General features: G+C 45.1%; 2 protein-coding genes across 2 annotated transcripts in view; one reads left to right on the top strand and one right to left on the bottom strand.

The window, feature by feature from the left end:
* The window catches only part of tram2 (translocation associated membrane protein 2), a 59,804-nt gene that overhangs the window by 25,118 nt on the left and 16,763 nt on the right, over positions 1 to 17,923 (bottom strand). The window lies entirely within an intron of this gene.
* Positions 1 to 17,923, top strand: part of LOC122552531 (EF-hand domain-containing protein 1-like) — a 30,677-nt gene that overhangs the window by 7,940 nt on the left and 4,814 nt on the right. The window contains exon 3 of the mRNA XM_043695211.1: positions 7,362 to 7,575. Coding sequence (XP_043551146.1) covers positions 7,362 to 7,575 — 214 coding nt within the window. The remainder of the gene's footprint in view (positions 1 to 7,361; positions 7,576 to 17,923) is intronic.

Below are 17,923 nucleotides of genomic sequence, written 5' to 3'. Positions count from 1 at the left end.
TTTTCACGCAGAGGGTGGTACATGTATGGAATGATCTGCCAGAGGATGTGGTGGAGGCTGGTACAATTGCAGCATTTAAGAGGCATTTGGATGGGTATATGAATAGGAAGGGTTTGGAGGGATATGGGCCGGGTGCTGACAGGTGGGACTAGATTGGGTTGGGATATCTGGTCGGCATGGACGGGTTGGACCGAAGGGTCTGTTTCCACGCTGTACATCTCTATGACTCTATGAATCCTGACACACCACCGAATACATAGTGGGGAGAGAGCATTTACCTGTTCTAAATGTGGGAGGGGTTCCATTCATTCATCCACCCTGCTGAGACACCAGCGAGTTCATAAGGCACTACCGTGATGGGATTTTGGTGCTAATCACATCCAGGACTAAAGCATGTTCATTGGAGTCTGTTCCAGTTGATGTATTGCCAGCTATGTTATTGGTGTTAATATTCTGGATAAAAGTCTAATCATCTTTGTTAAATTAAAAACCAGATTAGGGTGGCTCAGTGGTTAGCACTGTTACCTCACAGCGCCAGGGACCTGGGTTTGGCTCCAGCCTTGGGTGACTGTCTGTGTGGAGTTTGCGCATTCTCCCCGTGTCTGCATGGGTTTCCTCCCACAGTCTAAAGATGTGCAGGTCAGGTGAATTGGCCATGCTCATTTGCCCATAGTGTCCAGGGGTGTGTAGGCTAGGTGTAGGAGTCAGGGGAAATATAGAGCGGTAGGGGAATGGATCTGGGTGGTATACCCTTTGAAGGGCCGGTGTAGACTGGTTGGGCCAAATGGCCTGTCCCCACACTGGAGGGATTCTATGATCACGTAACAAATACTGCAACAGACTCAAAATGAATGAAATATTTATAACCAGATTAGGGGCGCCATGGGATGTGGAGTGCTTTATTTCCCCCTCCAACTCTATTTTGATTTAATCCCTGCACCCCACCCCCCTGTTTCACTTTTTGATCACTCAACATCGCCCTTTGTTGGGCAGAGCTCTGCTTGTCACTGGCCGCTCGGGTGTTTTCCTTTCTTTCTGGTGGTGGGACATGAATAAGGATTTATGCACTTGTTCATTCACTGTGACTTATACCTGTACGCACGCAACAAGGGTGCTGGGCAAAATAAGCACTACCGCTGTTTGGCAGTAGTGTAGGGATTATAAAAAGACATAACCAGAGAAGGGAAAAAAGAAAAAAAAATTTTAAAAAGGTATAACCAGATTAGGGAGAAAAGAATATAACCAGATTATAATCTCCTTGGTTTGGGTGACTGACTCTGAGCTGAATGGCCACAGCCAGTGTAACTGTAAGGAGGAAGAGGGTCTCCTTGAATAAGGAGACATTTGCCTTCTGATTTTCTTTTTTAGTTTTGTGTTTTTAGGGTTTTTTTTGTTCCTTTATAGAGAAAAAAACAAATTAGGGAGAAAAAAATATAAGGAGATCACACGTTTGAACTGTGGGAGAAAGGGACACACACACATGTTTGAACTGTGGGAGGAAGGGACACACACACATGTTTGAACTGTAGGAGGGAGGGACACACACACACGTTTGAACTGTAGGAGGGAGGGACACACACACACGTTTGAACTGTGAGAGGGAGGGACACACACACACATGCTAGAACTGTGGGAGGGAGGGACATACACACATGTTTGAACTGTGAGCAGGAGGGACACACACACACATGTTTGAACTGTGAGCGGGAGGGACGCATACACACGTTTGAACTGTGGGAGGGAGGGACACACACACACATGTTTGAACTGTGGGAGGGAGGGACACACGCATGCTTGAACTGTGGGACAGAGGGACACACACATGTTTGAACTGTGGGAGGGAGGGACACACACATGTTTGAACTGTGGGAGGGAGGGACACACACACACACACACGTTTGAACTGTGGGAGGGAGGGACACACACACATACGTTTGAACTGTGGGAGGGAGGGACACACACACATGTTTGAACTGTGGGAGGGAGGGACACACACTAATGTTTGACCTGTGGGAGGGAGGGACACACACACACACATGTTTGAACTGTGGGAGGGAGGGACACACACATGTTTGAACTGTGGGAGGGAGGGACACACACGTGTTTGAACTGTGGGAGGGAGGGAGGGACACACACACACGAGACATAGATTGTAGTATCGCACTGCTCTGACAGAATATCTACCCAGTCAGCACAAGATGGTCAGTGATCGTTCTACAATCTCCAAAGTCATGGCCATCAGCTCGTTAAGGTTGAGAGTTAACCAGCTGATGTCCATGACTTCAGAGGTTGTAGAATGTCTGACAGTACTGATTATACCATTCCCAAAGATGTACAAGTGAAGAATTCAGTGCTTTGTAAAGGACTAAGAAATTCAAAGTGTGAAATAACTACAGAGGACAGTACCCTGTCACCTAATCATCATTTACTTCCATACAGTACTCTGGCTGTGGTTTACCAGCTTGGAGTCAGTCATCTGAATTGAGGAGATTCTAATCTGGTAATACTTTTTTCTCATTCCTGATGGAGGACTTTTGCTCGAAACATCGATTCTCCTGCCCCTCGGATGCTGCCTGACCTGCTGTGCTTTTCCAGCACCACACTCTCGACTCTGATCAAACATGTGTGTGTCCCTCCCTCCCACAGTTAAAACATGTGTGTATGTGTCTCTCCCTCCCACAGGTCAAACATGTATGTGTGTCCCTCCCTCCCACAGTTCAAACGTGTGTGCGTGTCCCTCCCTCCCACAGTTCAAACATGTGTGTGTGTGTGTCCCTCCCTCCCACAGTTCAAACTTGTGTGTGTGTGTGTCCCTCCCTCCCACAGTTCAAACATGTATGTGTGTCCCTCCCTCCCACAGTTCAAACGTGTGTGTATGTGTCTCTCCCTCCCACAGGTCAAACATGTATGTGTGTCCCTCCCTCCCACAGTTCAAACGTGTGTGTGTCACTCCCTCCCACAGTTCAAACATGTGTGTGTCCCTCCGTCCCACAGTTCAAGCATGTGTGTGTGTGTCCCTCCCTCCCACAGTTCAAACATGTGTGTGTCCCTCCGTCCCACAGTTCAAACATGTGTGTCCCTCCCTCCCACAGTTCAAACATGTGTGTGTGTCCCTCCCTCCCACAGTTCAAACATGTGTGTGTGTGTCCCTCCCTCCCACAGTTCAAGCATGTGTGTGTCCCTCCCTCCCACAGTTCAAACATGTGTGTGTGACCCTCCCTCCCACAGTTCAAGCATGTGTGTGTGTGTCCCTCCCTCCCACAGTTCAAGCATGTGTGTCCCTCCCTCCCACAGTTCAAACATGTGTGTGTGTCCCTCCCTCCCACAGTTCAAGCATGTGTGTGTGTGTCCCTCCCTCCCACAGTTCAAACATGTTGTCCCTCCCTCCCACAGTTCAAACATGTGTGTGTGTCCCTCCCTCCCACAGTTCAAGCATGTGTGTGTGTGTCCCTCCCTCCCACAGTTCAAACATGTGTGTGTGTGTCCCTCCCTCCCACAGTTCAAACATGTGTGTGTCCCTCCCTCCCACAGTTCAAACATGTGTGTGTGACCCTCCCTCCTACAGTTCAAACATGTGTGTGTCCATTCTACCCACAGTTCAAACATGTGTGTGTGTCCCTCCCGCTCACAGTTCAAGCATGTGTGTGTCCCTCCCTCCTACAGTTCAAGCATGAGTGTATGTGTCCCTCCCTCTCACTGTTCAAACATGTGTGTGTGTGTCCCTTCCTCCCATAGTTCAAACATGTCTGTGTCCCTCCCTCCCACAGTTCAAACATGTGTCTCCCTCCCACAGGTCAAACATGTGTGTGTGTGTCCCTCCTGCTCACAGTTCAAACATGTGTGTGTGTGTGTCCCCCCACAGTTCAAACATGTGTGTGTCCCTCCCTCCCACAGTTCAAACATGTGTGTGTGTGTCCCTCCCTCGCACAGTTCAAACATGTGTGTGTGTCCTCCCCCCCACAGTTCAAACATGTGTGTGTCCCTCCCTCCCACAGTTCAAACATGTGTGTGTGTCCCTCCCTCCCACAGGTCAAACATGTGTGTGTGTGTGTCCCTCCCTCCCACAGTTCAAACATGTGTGTGTCCCTCTTGCTCACAGTTCAAACATGTGTGTGTGTGTGCCCCTTCCTCCCACAGTTCAAACATGTGTGTGTCCCTCCCTCCCACAGTTCTAGCATGTGTGTCCCTCCCTCCTACAGTTCAAGCATGAGTGCATGTGTCCCTCCCTCTCACTGTTCAAACATGTGTGTCCCTCCTTCCCACAGTTCAACCATGTGTGTGTGTGTCCCTCCCTCTCACAGTTCAAACATGTGTGTGTGTCCCTCCCTCCCATCGTTCAAACATGTGTGTCCCTCCCTCCCACAGTACAAACATGTGTGTGTGTCTCTCCCTCCCAGAGTTCAAATATGTTTGTGTGTGTCCCTTCCTCCCACAGTTCAAACATGTGTGTGTGTGTGTGTCCCTTCCTCCCACAGTTCAAACATGTGTGTCCCTCCCTCCCACAGTTCAAACATGTGTGTGTGTGTGTCCCTCCCTCCCACAGTTCAAACATGTGCAGTTCCGGTTGATTTGGCCATGGGAAATGGGAGTTATGATGATAGGGTGAGTCTGGGTGGGATGTTCTTCAGAAGGTCACTGCAGACACAATGGGCAGAATGGCCTCTTACTGCACTCTAGGCATTCTCTGCTTCTGCTGGTTTCAGTCAGCTTCACTTGCCTCCAAACCTTCTTCAACGGTTGGCAGAGGGTAATGATACCTGTTAAAAGATTTCTTTATGTTATTTGGATCTATGCATCCTCTCAGTTTTCCAGGTTTTCTCCGTTTATGTCACTAACCCAGTTTCTCAGAGTTGTCACGTTTCTCCTCACTTTCTTGTCCAGCTATTTTATCTTGCCTTTCAGGCTGGCCTTTCAGATGCTGAACTGGCCTTTGAGATGATATTCACCAGGAAGACATCAAGACCTGTTTTTCTTTTTTAAAAAGTCTTAGTAATCCTTTTGGTTCAGTGACTTAGTCATCAATGAAATGCTACAAATCTCTTTCAGCATGTTCAGAGTGATTAGTCCAAGCTTTCGATTTGCTACAGCTGAGATGAGTTATGGTTAGCATCTCAGTTTCATTTGTCCTCTTGGATTGAGTGTTCCCTCAAATAACATCAACTTTATGTTTTTTGAGGGCTTCATTTCTGGATCACTACCTTGAGCCACTTTTGTCAGGTCTGCAAGACTGATGGTACTGCATGAAGCACTGAGGACACCACTTCACCTGTTTACCTCATGCTCTCCTTCTGCAGTCATCAATCTAACTGTCACAATCCATTTCACACCTTTCGACTGGACGATGAGTGACTCATCAGAATCATCATCTGATACCTTTTCAGCAGTCACCTTTTTGTCAACTTTCTCTGATTCTCTGAACTAAAACAATTGAATCCAGAGTGATTCCACTTCTTGAAGGTACAGGACTGATTTTAATGTGCTGGACATTCCTCCTTTTTTCTCCTGTGTGATCTCCTCTGCAAGATTGACATTGTCTCCTCTGACCTTTCTTGTTCCATTGGCTTTTCTATAAATATTTTTTCCCCAAATTGCTAAATCCATTCCACCTGGAACATCTCTCATCAAAGTCATCTCTTTTCCCATTAATGTTTTGAATTATAATTGACAACATCAATGTTTCTGCACTTGTCAACCGCTTTCTTGAGAGTAAGTTTCTCCTCTCTATGGGTATCCTGTCTTGACAAGACAACCTATTTCTGATGAGATCACCAAACTCAGAGATTCAGCCAGAACACTGATTAGATTAGATTCCCTACAGTGTGGAAACAGGCCCTTCGGCCCAACCAGTCCACACCGACCCTCCAAAGAGCAACCCACCCTGATCCATTCCCCTACATTTACCCCTGACTAATGCACCTAACACTACGGGCAATTTAGCATGGCCAATTCACCTAACCTGCATATCTTTGGACTGTGGGAGGAAACCAGAGCATCCAGAGGAAACCCACGCAGACACGGGGAGAATGTGCAAACTCCACACAGACAGTTGCCCGAGGTGGGAATTGAACCCGGGTCCCTGGTGCTGTGAGGTAGCAGTGCTAACCACTGTGCCACCGTGTTACCTGATCAATAGTTTCCCTTTTCCCCTGAGCTCTGATGTTAAGTACAATTACTATTTAATATAATATTCAAAGTGTGCCTCTAAAACTTTTAGAATATCTACTGTCTGACTTTGCTGCCCCTCAGTGGTATATCGGGGCCTATAATTCAGCTAAGATCACTCATTCCCCAACACAGGTAACAAGGACTGCTCATGTATGCTCTAGTTGCTAAAACATATTATTTTCCTGAGAAAATAGGAAAACCTCTTTGATTTCTAGAGGAGCACAGATTAGAAAATGCAGTCATTAGAGTCATAGTCAAAACTGTACAGCACATAAACAGGCCGTTTGGCCCACACTGTCCATAGAACATAGAACAGTACAGCACAGAACAGGCCCTTCGGCCCACCATGTTGTGCTGAGATTTAATCCTAATGTAAAATATAGTACCTTAACCTACGCACCCCTCAACTCACTGCTATCCATGTGCATGTCCAGCAGTTGCTTAAATGTCCCCAATGACTCTGCTTCCACCACCACCACTGGCAATGTATTCCATGCATTCACAACTGTCTGTGTAACAAACCTACCTCTGATGTCTCCTTTATACCTTCCTCCTGGTACTTTCAAACTGTGACTTCTTGTGCCAGTCACTCCTGCCCTGGGGAAAAGTCTCTGACGATTGACTCTATCTATTCCTCTCATTATTTTGTACACCTCATTATTTTTGTCCATGCTGACCAGGTTTCCTACTCCTTCTTTGCTGTTTTGTTTCAGAAGCTGACTTCCTTACTGCTGTGAAAATTTACACATTTTTAGCTGCACCATGTTTCAAGTGATGTGTTTAATGACTCTCTCTGACTGCACATAAAGGCATTTACAGCAAATGCTACATGAGTACGGCAAGCCTGCCAGTACACAAAGGGTGGGATTGCATTTCATTAAACCACGGTACACAGAAAGAGAGGGGAAGAATAAGGTGGATCAGTGAGGCACGTTAGAGGAGGCAGTACAGGGCAAGACAGAGGAAAGGGCAGGAGACAGGGAACATGGGGTTGGGGGTGTCACAGGGAGAGTTGAGACACAGAGACAAGAGTACAGGGAGTGGGCACAGGGCAGGACTAAGTTGCCAGTTGGGTGGGCTGTACTCGCAGTGGAGGCCAGGTTAAGAGGGAAAGAGGGGTGAGTCTATTCTGAGGGTCTGTGCTAACAAGTATTAAGCCCTCTTATTAAGTGCACTGCTCTCTGTCTTGGCTGCAGGAGTCCAGGAATCCTGATGACTGGAATCGACGTTTTATCCTCAGCTTCCACGTGGCCACTGATGAGATCAGCATCTTTGAACCTCCAATCCGGAACTCTGGGAGAATAGGAGGAAGAGTTTTATCAAAGATAAGGATTCCCAAACCAGGAACCAATGTGGAAAACCCAGAATTTTATACAGCCAAGGATCTGGCCATCTGCTCAATTGTTGAAGGTAAAATTCATCCAGCAAATAACTCTCACAGACCTCAACGTGGCACTTGACCCCTGGTCCTGACCTGTGACTTGGTGTGTCTCTGAGCCAGCAACAGATTACAGTCCAAAGATGGGTTTAGTATTCACTCAGTACCATTCCCTGTCTATTTCTCTCTGAAATTACAGAGTGGTTAGAGCATAGAGTGATGCCAGTCAGCCCATTGTGTCCATGTTGGATCTTTGAAGGAGCAATTCACTTAGTACCATTCTCCCACCTTCTCCCCATAATCCTACACATTCTTCCTTTTACAGGTCATAATCAAATTCCCATTTGAATGCCTTGGGCGAACTGGCCTCCTCCACACACGCTCCGGACTCTCACCACTCACTATGTGAAATAGTGTTTCCATTGTTTCATTTTGTTGCAGGATTGTTTGGTTTTTGGTCCTTCCAAATAGGGAACAGTTTCTCTCTGTCTGCTCTGTCCAGCCACCTCCATGCTTTTGAACACTTTGATGATCAAATTTCCCCTCTACCATCTCCACACTGAGAATAGCCCCAATTTCTCTAATCTATCTTCATAACAGAGGTTCCTCATCCCTGTATCCACTCTCATGAATCTTCTCTATACTCTCTCTGATGTCTTCACAATCTTCCTAAAGTGTAGGGTTGAGAGCTGGACTCAATCAAATTGAGCGAAAGTGAGGCCTCCAGATGCTGGAGGTCAGAGTCAAGATCAGAGTGGTGCTGGAAAAGCACATGTCGGGCAGCATCCGAGGAGCAGGAAAATCGACGTTTTGGGCAGGAGTCCTTCATTAGGAATGAGGGTGGAGAGATAAATGGGAGTGGGGGAGCTGGGGAAAAGGTAGCTAAGAATGCAATAGGTGGATGTAGGTGGGGATAGGTCGGAGAGGAGGGTGGAGTGGACAGGTGGGAAGGGAGATAGGCAGGTAGGATAGGTCACGGGGACGGTGCTGAGCTGGAAGGTTGAAACTGGGGTAAGATGGGGGGAGGGGAAATGAGGAAACTGGTGAAGTCCACATTGATGCCCTGGGGTTGAAGGGTCCCGAGGCGAAAGCCCTCCTACCTCTGGCTTGCAACAGTTAAATTGCTCAGCAGCATCTAAATCAGAACCGATCAAAGTCCAGTTAAATGGTCACCTGGTTCTAACGGAGATCGGTAGCACTGTGGCAACAATTGCGAAGCAGTCTTTACCAACATTCACTCTGGACTCCACCAACCCTTAAGTTTACACAAGACCGCAGCTAGACTCAGCACCTACACCTTGAAACCTTTTTACAGATTAAGGGTATAACTTCAGATCCTGTCGCTTATGAGAAGTAGATGGTTCAGTTCGCACTGACTGTAGTAAAAGGCTCGGGCACAAGCCTGATGAGATGGAATTGGCTGGAAGTTTCAACCTTGATTGGCTCAGCATTTTTTGAATAGAAAATGGCTGCCTCAGTGAAGTCCTAATCAATACCTGGATATTTTTCAGGAAGGTTTAAGGGTTGTCAATGGAGCCAAAGCCACCTTGTTTGTTGACCATGACTCTGCAAGGCCTGCTTTATGCCATTTTCCTTACTGGCAAAAATGGAGGCAGAAATCAGAAGTCTCAGTAGCTTGGTTGAATTTTTTGAAGAAGTAACAAAGGGGATTGATGAGGGCATAGCGGTGGACATGATCTATATGGACTTCAGTAAGGCATTCAACAAGGTTCCCCACGGGAGACTGGTTAGCAAGGTTAAATCTCTTGGAATACAGGAAGAACTAGCCATTTGGATACAGAACTGTCTCAAAGGGAGAAGACAGAGGGTGATGGTGGAGGGTTGTTTTTCAGACTGGAGGCCTGTGACCAATGGTATGCCACAAGGCTCAGTGCTGGGTCCACTGCTTTTCATCATCTATATAAATGATTTGGATATGGACATAGGAGGTACAGTTAGTAAGTTTGCGGATGACACCAACATTGGAGGTGTAGTGGACACCAAAGAAGGTTACCTCAGAGTACGATGGGATCTTGATCAGATGGGCCAATGGGCTGAGGAGTGGCAGTTTGGTATGCTTTCCTTTATTGGACAGAGCGTTGAGTACAGGAGTTGGGAGGTCATGCTGCAGCTGTACAGGACATTGATTAGACTACTTTTGGAATATTATGTGCAATTCTGATCTCCCTGCTACAGGAAGGATGTTGTGAAACTTGAAAAGGTGCAGAAAAAACAAGCATATTGCCAGGGTTGGAGGATCTGAGCCACATGGAGAGTCTGAACAGGCTGGGGCAGTTATCCCTGGAGCGTCGGAGATTGAGGGGTGATCTTATAGAGGTTTACAAAAGCATGAGGGGCATGGATAGGATAAATAGACAAGATATTTTCCTTTGCATGGGGGAGTCCAGAACTAGAGAGCATAGGTTTAAGGTGAGAGGGGAGAGATATAAAAGGGACCTAAGGGGAAACTTTTTCATTCAGAGGGTAGTGCGTGTGTGGAATGAGCTGCCAGAGGAAATGGTGGAGGCTGGTACAATTACAACATTTAAATGGATGGGTATATGAATAGGAAGGGTTTAGAGAGATACAGGCCAAGTGCTGGAAAATGGGACTAGATTAGGTTGGGATATCTGGTCAGCATGGTCGAGTTGGACTGAAGAGTGTGTTTCCGTGCTGTACCTCGCTCTGACTCTATGACTGGAAAACGAGGGAATCATCAAACTGTACAGTTTATAAATGGGCAGCACCGATTGTACTGATAGTGCAACCCGATGGCTGGTTCGTCTTTGTGGGGATTTTAAACAAACAGTAAACACCTTTTCACAGCTGGATAAATACCCAACCCCTCGCATAGAGAACTGATACATAAAGCTGGTGGTGGGAGCTGTCCTTCAGGAAGCTGGATATAAATCATGCGTATCTCCAATTGCAGTTAGATGGGGATTCCCAGAAATATGCAAAAGTTAATTCCCATAAGGGTTTGTACAAATATACGAGGCTGCCATTTGGGGTTTCATCAGCGTGTGCTATTTTTCTATGGATGATGGGGAACAGTTTAGATGGTCTACCCCAAGGCAGGCATTTGCCTGAGGGGGGAAATGGGCTACCTGGGCTACACAGTTCTCAAAACCAGATAAACAGCTGTTGGAAGATAAAATTAGGGTAATCAAAGTTGCCCCAGCTCCCGTATCTCTACAGAAGCTTTGGTCTTTCCTTGAGTTGGTGAATTATTATGAAAAGTCCATACCTAGTCTGGCCTCCATCCTGGTTGCCTTACATCTGAGAAAGGGGCAGCCTTGGAAATGGTCTCAGAGCCCAGAATTAGCCTTTAGGGAAGTGAGAAAGCAGCTGGTATTGTCTAAGTTGTTGGCACATTCTAAACTCAAGTGAGATCTGGAGCTGACGTGAAATACCTCTCCATACGGTATCAGGGTCGTGTACCTCCCAGATGGCCCAACAGCAAATGCTTCCCAGACTTTGCCTGATGCAGATGGTAAATACGTCAAGCTCGAGAAGGCAGCTTTGGTCGTTATTTTCAATGTGAGAAGGTTCCATCAATAGCATTTTTTAATGGATGTAAATTTGTAACGTTCCCCTGCTCGGGATGATCAAAGAGGATAAGGCGGTCATAGCTTCAGGTCAAATCCAGCAGTGGACTCTCAATGTCAGTGTGTACAATTATAAGGTGGGACACTGCCTGGGAGGCCAAGTAGGAAATATGGTGCCTTGAGCTGCCTCCTACTAGCAGATACACCACCATCTGGTTTTATACTTTCTGGACACCCTTCCACTCAGCACTGACCATATCAGACTGTGGGGACAAAAGGATCCAGTCCTGGCAAAACTAAAACAGCTGGTGGTGATGGGACAAGTCAAAGCTAATCACAACCAGAATTGAAAGCTTTCTGGACACAGCGAGACCCGATCACCGTTGAGGTGGCATTTTGTATTTGAGGAGGAAGAGTTATTATCCTGAGCAAAGGTCGCTGCCAGATACTGGCTGAACTCCACCAGGAATTTCCAAAATGGAGCTGTTGGTAAGAATGCTTGTCTGATGGTTAGGATTGGATGTTGACATTGCTGCATTACAGCAGCAGCTCCCCCACTGTGCCAGCCAGGTAAACCCTGGACTCTGTTACACATCATCTATACCAGTCCTTTCATGGGCTTAATGTTCTCGGTCATTGCACGTCCAATCACTTTGAATGTGCATCACATACAGTTCATTCGTCAAACTCTGGGATGATAATTGAAAAGTTGCAAGCACCATTTTACAATTCACAGGCTCCCGGAAGTGTTGGTCACAAGCAACAGGCCATCACTTACTCACAAGTTATTCAAGTATTTTCTGAACGCGAACGGCATTCAGCATAAAAGATGAGCTCCATAAGAGGCACAGTCAACGCAGGATGAGGTCCCAGGACACACAAAGTTTGGGAAGGTGAGGTGGTCTTAAACAAACCGGTGGACCACATGAAAGCAGCAAACTCACAAACGGGTCAGGACCAAAACATACCCAGCCCCTCGGAAACATGGGTTTTCCCCCTCCACCCAGTGTCAAAAGAAACCTCTGAGATAGACACGGCAGATATCGTAACCTTGACACCAGTGAAAGACACTGTGTCTATGAGTGGGACTGATGTTCAGTTCCACCTTATTTTTGCCTTGTCTCTCAGCTGCTCGTAGTGGGTCCTGGCCTGGTCTCTCAGCTGCTCATGGCAGTACCTGAGCTTGGCAAACAAGTGGACCTTACCTGAGTATGTTGCTGAGGCACTGGGGGTGATCGAAGAGGCAGCAGTTCCAGTAGCAGTGACAGTATCTCTGATGGCAGCAGCTTGATAAACCGAGGTTTCATCAAAACCTGTTTGACTTTTTACTTATTCTTTTATTTTCCTTGTTTAAATTGAGAGACTTTAATGGTAACTATTACCTTATTTCTCTATTTATCTACTATTCTATGAAGTAATGCTTAACGTTTAAACTCTCGTTTCTCTTACAACTTTGTACCTTGACACCTTGGGACTTAAAGTGGCAACATTAGATACTTTCATTGTACTCCTGTACTCCAGTACTCCTATACTCGATCGAGTACACGTGATAATAAACTTGAGAATCTACATTTTTGAAGAACTTTAAGTAAATTAATCAAACTTGATTTACCCTTCATAAAACCATGCTTATTCTGATGGATTACGTTTTGACTTTCCAAATGTCATACTGTTATTTCTTTGGGAAACTATTAGAATCTATTATCAATGTCAGATATTAAACTAAACAGTCTATAGATTCCTATATATTCCTACTTTCTCCCTCCCTTTTTGAATAAGGGCTTAAATTAGCATTATTCCAACCATTGAAGCCTTTTCAGAAGGCAGGCAGTTTTGTAATATTATAACCAGTCCATGGGGAATCAGGTCAGTTTGCAGACAGGATCAGAAGAGCAGACACCTGTCTAACAACCGGTCAGTGCAAAGGCATCTCAGTTATAGGGCGACACAGTGGTTTCCACTGCTGCCTCACACTGCCAAGGAACTGGGTTCAATTTCAGCCTTGGGTGACTCTCTGCATGGAGTTTGCACATTCTCCCTGTGTCTGCGTGGGTTTCCTTTGGGTGCTCCAGTCCAAAGATGTGCAGTTTAGATGAATTGGCCATTTTTTTTATTATTAGATTACTTACAGCGTGGCCATGCTAAATTGCCCACAGTGTTCAGGAATGTGTAGGTCAGGGGTAAATATAGGGTAGGAGAATGGGTCTGGATGGGTTACTCTTCAGACAGTCAGTGTGGACATGCTGGGCCGAAGGGCTTGTTTCCACACTGTAGAGAATCTAATTCTTTTCACCTGCAAAGGTTTCCTTTACAGGAACTCGGCTGTAGAACTTCTCTAGAAGTTCTGAGATTCCAATTTCATTGGATCTAAAGAACTACAAGGGAACCCACACAGGCTTGAAACATACGCAACTTAACGGAACATTTCATTTACTTGATTTACTCATATTGCTACTCATAAGCTAAATACCTACCTTTACCTCTCGACCGAGCTTTTCTGGTGTGTGTATGTGTCGAAGTCTGGAAAGTGTGTTATGGACTAGGCCAGACCACTTAAAACATTCTTAAGCAGGCAGCCCAGACCATAACTTAGCAATCTGTTTCAGTCAGTGTACAGAGAGAATTACCCGGAGTAAGCTAGCTAGGTTGACTACCAGGTTTTAAAACAGACAAAAATTTATTCACAAAATTACACAACGAAACACCAAGAACAGAATTAAAAACCCCTACAGAACTCAGTCTGTCCAAACTAGACTTAATTATACAGTTCTGAATATACACAACAGTCCCAATAAGCAAACCCCCTTAAAACACAGTAAAAATGGAACAGATGCTTACAGGTTGAAGTTAGAAGGGCAGAAGGGGAGAGAGAGAGAGCCTGTTTCCACACAGCTCGTGTGGAACTGGTTCTGGACTGAACTGCTCAGCTAGAGTTCCTGATGAAGGGCTTTTGCCTGAAACGTCGATTTTCCTGCTCCTCAGATGCTGCCTGACCTGCTGTGCTTTTCCAGCACCACTCTGACCTAAACTCTGGTTTCCAGCATCTGCAGTCCTCACTTTTGCTCAGCTAGTGTGACCACTCCCCTTTAATGATTCTCTTCTAAAACATGACCATTTTGGCCGGAAGTCTTTTCTGTTTAAATATAATCAAAAGGCCTCTCAATATCCTTTTCATCTCTGTACCAAACTAGTCACCTCGGAACCAGGAGGGTTTTATGACCCCTCTAAAGAAACGAAGGACACAGAATCCTTGAGAAAAGGAACAGCTTTTAGAAAAAAGGGATCAACTTTGTGACACATTCCCCCCTTAAAATATGAACCATCATTACCAAAAGATGGCTTCAGTTTTAAAACCCTTCAATAACCCATAGTAGTCTAAACACACAAATACACTATATTAAAGATAAAATTGCAAACATGCACAACCATATGCGAATTCAGGCTATGGCACAGCCGCAACCGAACGCTCCCGTATCTCATTTGTGTCTCGATAATGCATCAGCAATCACGTTTTCGTGACCTGCCACCTGCACAATTGTCAAACTGAACGGCTGCAACAACAAGCTCCATCTAAACAGTCTGGCATTTTTGTCCTTAAATTCTTCCACAAATGTCAATGGGTTATGATCAGTGTATACGATTGTCTCAGATGCATTGCTAGTAATACAAACACTGAAATGTTGTAATGCCAACACCAAGTTTAAAGTCTCTTTTTGCACCGTTGAATATTTCTGTTGACGAACGTTCAACTTCCTGGAAAAATACCCGATGGGTCTTTCTATCCCGTCATCATCCTCCTGCACAAGCACTGCACTGACACCCACATCACTGGCATTGATAGCCACCTTTGTGTAATCTAGCGTGGCTAATACTGAGGCAGTGGTTAACACAGTTTTTAGGCTGTCAAATGCCTTTTGACAGTCTGCTGTCCACTGAAACTTCTTACCCTTCTTTAACAATTCGGTGAGTGGAGCAGCCACACTGTTAAAGTTCAGCACAACCTTTCGGTAAAATCCACTCAACCCCAGGAATGTTGGTGCTGCTTTTTTGTTGACGGTGTGGGAAATTCCCAATTTACTTTCATTTTTGCATCCTGTGGGGCCATTTGTCCATGTCCATCAACTTGGCCTAGGAAGGTGACTTGGGCTTTGGCAAATTCACTTTTAGCTCGGTTTACCAAGTTTGCGTTCCAAAGTCGATCGAACAAGTCTGATAAATGCTGTAAATGTTCCTTCCACGAGTGACTAAAAATCACCAGGTCATCAATATACACCAACAGTTGGGTAATCCGGCAATACCTTATTAGTCAGTCTCTGAAATGTGGCTGGAGCATTTTTCATTCCAAATGGCACAATCATGATCTGATAAAGTCATTTGGCTTTACAAAAGCTGAAATTGCCTTTGCTCTCTCTGACAGAGGTATGTGCCATTAGCCTCTGAGCAAGTATAACTTAGAAATGTAAGTTGCTTATCCCACTTTTTTGAGCTAATCCTCCAACCATGGAATTGGATATGCATCAGTCTTTGTAACGGTGTTGACTTTGCGATAGACCACAACTAACCATTGGGTACCATCTGGCTTTGGCACCATGACTCTGGGTGAGCTCCAGTCACTGTAACTCACTTTGATTATGCCATCTTGGAGCATGCACTCTGACTCCTTCTGAACCTGTGCCAACTTTAGAGGGTTATAGCTATGAGGATGTTGCTTAATCAGAACAGCATCTCCTATCTCTACGTCATGCACAATTAGGTTAATACTTCCCAGTTTATTTCCACATATTGCCCCATGTGATAGTAATAACTCTTTCAGGTCATTTTGATTTTCTTGTGGAAGGTAACTCAATAATTTATCCCAATTTTTGACAACTTCCTCATTGTCCAATCTGATCTGAGGAATGTCCAATTCAGATTCCTCTGAACATGGTTCTTACTTCTGTGCTGTAATCATTGACACCTTCTCCTCTTGCTTTCCTTCCCTATCAAAATACCTTTCCAGCATATTCACATGACACACACTTTGTGAGATTTCTTCCTGACTGGAGTCCTGATGAGGTAGTTCACCTCACTCAATGTCTTCCCAATTTGACAAGATCCACTAAACCTTGCTTTTTAGGTTAACCTGTCACTGGAAGTAACATCTATACCTCATTCCCAATTGCAAAATTGTGAATTTTTGATTTTTTATCTGCTTCCTGTTTCATTGTATGCTGTGATACTTTTAAATGCTGCCTAGCTAACCCTCCAGCTCTATTTAATTGTTCTCTAAAATTTGACACATAGTCCACATAGATGGTCTGTGAATTCTGATTTATTAATTTCTCCTTACTCAATCTTAACGATCCTCTTACTTCATGCCCAAAAATTAATTCAAACGGACTGAATTTGGTCGATTCATTCGGTGCATCTCTGATCGCAGACAGTACAAACAGAACTTCCTTATCCCAGTCATCTGGATAATCCTGACCATAAGCCCTCAGCATGGTCTTTAATGTTTGATGCCACCTCTCTAGCCCCCTGCGATACTGGATGGTACACATTCCCAACTTATCCACAACTACCTTGAATAATTTGGATGTGAAGTTTGATCCTCGATCTGACTAGATCTCTATTAGCAGTCTGTATCAAAAAAAAATTTAAGTATTTCTTCTACAACCCTTTTAGCTATGATATTGTGTAATGGGATTGTCTCTGGAAATCTAGTCGACATATCCATTACAGTTAATAATTACTCATTCCCACTTTTTGTTTGAGGTAGAGGATCTACACAATCAATCAAGACTTGTGAAAGGTTCCTCAAATGTTGGAATAGGGAATAAAAGTGCAGGTTTTATTATGCCGGTAGTTTTCCAATTAGCTGACATGTATGACATGTTTGGAAAAATCTTTGTGTAGGCCAGGCCAGTAATAATGTCTTTGTATTTTAGCCGTGTTTTCCTCACCCCTGAATGACCTCCAGGTGGTAGCTCATCGGCCACTCGCAGCACCTCCTTTCTATACCCAACAGGCAAAACAATTTGAAGAAGCTCTGCCCATTTCTCACTTACTTAAATGTGTGATGGTCTCCATTTCCTCATTAAGACATCATTTGTTAAGTTGTAACACACATGGATACATTCACTTTCTTTCACTGTATATGTCTTTTGATATAACTGGTTTAAGTTCTCATTTTTCTGCTGTAACTCGATCAGCTTAAAGATACTTGCATGCTTACCTATTTGCTCCTGCTCTGTTCCATTTATCTGATAAAAAAAAAGTCCCATCGAGCTAGGTCGTATTCCTTAGCTGGGCCTTTTGGTCTCTCCTGCTTCAGCTTGTGCCTCTGTGATCTTGTGATCACACAATCTTCAGTTGCCAGCGTCTCTACTGGCTTTTCAACTAAAGTAGGCAGTACATATACCAGTGAATCAGCTGTATCATTTGCAAGGCCAAATTGTATTCCTGGAGCTGAGACTTTGTCCAGTACGCCTACCTCAAAATTTCCACTCTTCTCTGGACTCTCTAGCCTCTTTTTACTTGATTGAGCAAATTTTGTTTCAGAGCTGAAAAAGTGTTGCTGGAAAAGCGCAGCAGGTCAGGCAGCATCCAAGGAGCAGGATAATCAATGTTTCAGGCATAAACCCTTCTTCAGGAATGAGGAAAGTGTGCCAAGCAGGCTAAGATAAAAGGTAGGGAGGAGAGACTTGGGGGGAGGGGCGTTGGGAATGCGATAGGTGGAACGAGGTTAAGGTGAGGGTGATAGGCCGGAGAGGGGTGGGGGCGGAGAGGTCAGGAAGAAGATTGCAGGTTAGGAAGGTGGTGCTGAGTTCGAGGGTTGGGACTGAGACAAGGT

The sequence above is a fragment of the Chiloscyllium plagiosum genome, chromosome 9 (assembly GCF_004010195.1).
Source record: "Chiloscyllium plagiosum isolate BGI_BamShark_2017 chromosome 9, ASM401019v2, whole genome shotgun sequence".
Taxonomy (NCBI): domain Eukaryota; kingdom Metazoa; phylum Chordata; class Chondrichthyes; order Orectolobiformes; family Hemiscylliidae; genus Chiloscyllium; species Chiloscyllium plagiosum.
The sequence above is the reverse complement of the archived record's forward strand: the minus strand, read 5'-3'. Positions and strand labels throughout refer to the sequence as shown.